The 1,028-nt window shown below is 39.7% G+C and overlaps 1 protein-coding gene across 1 annotated transcript; it reads right to left on the bottom strand.

The window, feature by feature from the left end:
- Positions 1-244: 244 nt before the first annotated feature.
- Positions 245-723, bottom strand: LOC107057862 (uncharacterized mitochondrial protein AtMg00240-like). Its single transcript, XM_015302924.1, has 2 exons — positions 468-723; positions 245-351 (listed from the first exon to the last, which is right to left on the bottom strand). The coding sequence occupies exons 1-2, from the start codon at positions 721-723 to the stop codon at positions 245-247; spliced, it is 363 nt and encodes a 120-aa protein (XP_015158410.1).
- Between the last annotated feature and the right edge of the window lie 305 nt (positions 724-1,028).

The following is a 1,028-nucleotide window of genomic DNA, read 5'->3' as shown; positions in this document are numbered from 1 at the left end:
TATAGATACCTGCCCTCATTAACATAATCAAATGGAAGATTTTGTGCAACTTGTCAAGGAATCAGGTGATCTTGTACATCCCCAACCTCAACTTGTTTTTGATGAAACATTCTTTACTCAAGGGTTTTGTAAAGATAGCAGCCAACTGATCTTCAGTCTTGGAGAAATTCATCACCACATTTTGCTTCTCGACATTGTCTCTTAGAAAATGATGCCTCACATCTATGTGATTTGTCCTCTTATGCTAAATAGGATTCTTGGCAATATTCATTGCATTGGTGTTGTTGCATATTAGAGGGATTGTGTCTGTGAGAATACTGAATCCTCCAGTTGCTGCTTGATCCACAGAAGCTGAGCACAACATGATGTAGCAACCACATATTATGTCTCTACTGTAGACAATGCAACTGAATTCTACTTCTTTGTCCCCCAAGAGATCAGTGATGATCCAAGAAAGTGTGCCATGCCTGATGTACTCTTTCGATCAACAAGGAAGCCTGCATAGTCAGCATCAACATAACTAATTAGATCAAGTGTATCACATGTTGGATAGAAGAGGACCAGGTTCTGAGTTCCCTTCAGGTATCTCAGAATTCGTTTGGCTACCTTCAAATGTGACTCCTTTGGTGCAACTTGAAACCTTGCACACATCTCTACACTGAAGACTATGTCTGGCCTGCTTGCAATGAGATACAGAAGTGACCCAATGATTCCCCTGTACATGGTCTAATTAACCTCAACACCATCTTCATCCAAGTCAAGTCTCACACTTGTGCTCATAGGAGTATCAATAACTTTTGCCTCAAGCAAATTAAATTTTTTGAGTAGTTCTTTTATGTATTTTTCTTGACATATGGAGGTACCCTGAGGGGACTGTTTGATTCGCAAGCCTAGGAAGAAAGTAAGCTCCCCCATCATGCTTATTTCAAATTCACTACTCATCAAATCATCAAACTCTTTAGACAGTGAATCTGAGGTAGCTCCAAAGATAATGTCATTTACGTATACCTGCACAATCAACAACTCCT

Source organism: Solanum tuberosum, unplaced genomic scaffold, assembly GCF_000226075.1.
Source record: "Solanum tuberosum cultivar DM 1-3 516 R44 unplaced genomic scaffold, SolTub_3.0 scf00389, whole genome shotgun sequence".
NCBI lineage: Eukaryota > Viridiplantae > Streptophyta > Magnoliopsida > Solanales > Solanaceae > Solanum > Solanum tuberosum.
Note: the sequence above shows the minus strand (reverse complement) of the source record. Positions and strands in the feature narration are given on the sequence as shown.

Bases quoted from the DNA above. Each gene is read 5' to 3' on its own strand.
- LOC107057862 (XM_015302924.1), bottom strand. From the start codon at position 723: ATGTACAGGGGAATCATTGGGTCACTTCTGTATCTCATTGCAAGCAGG. The intron at 352-467 runs GCATGGCACACT...TGTTGTGCTCAG, and splicing joins TGATCGAAAGAGTACATCAG to CTTCTGTGGATCAAGCAGCA.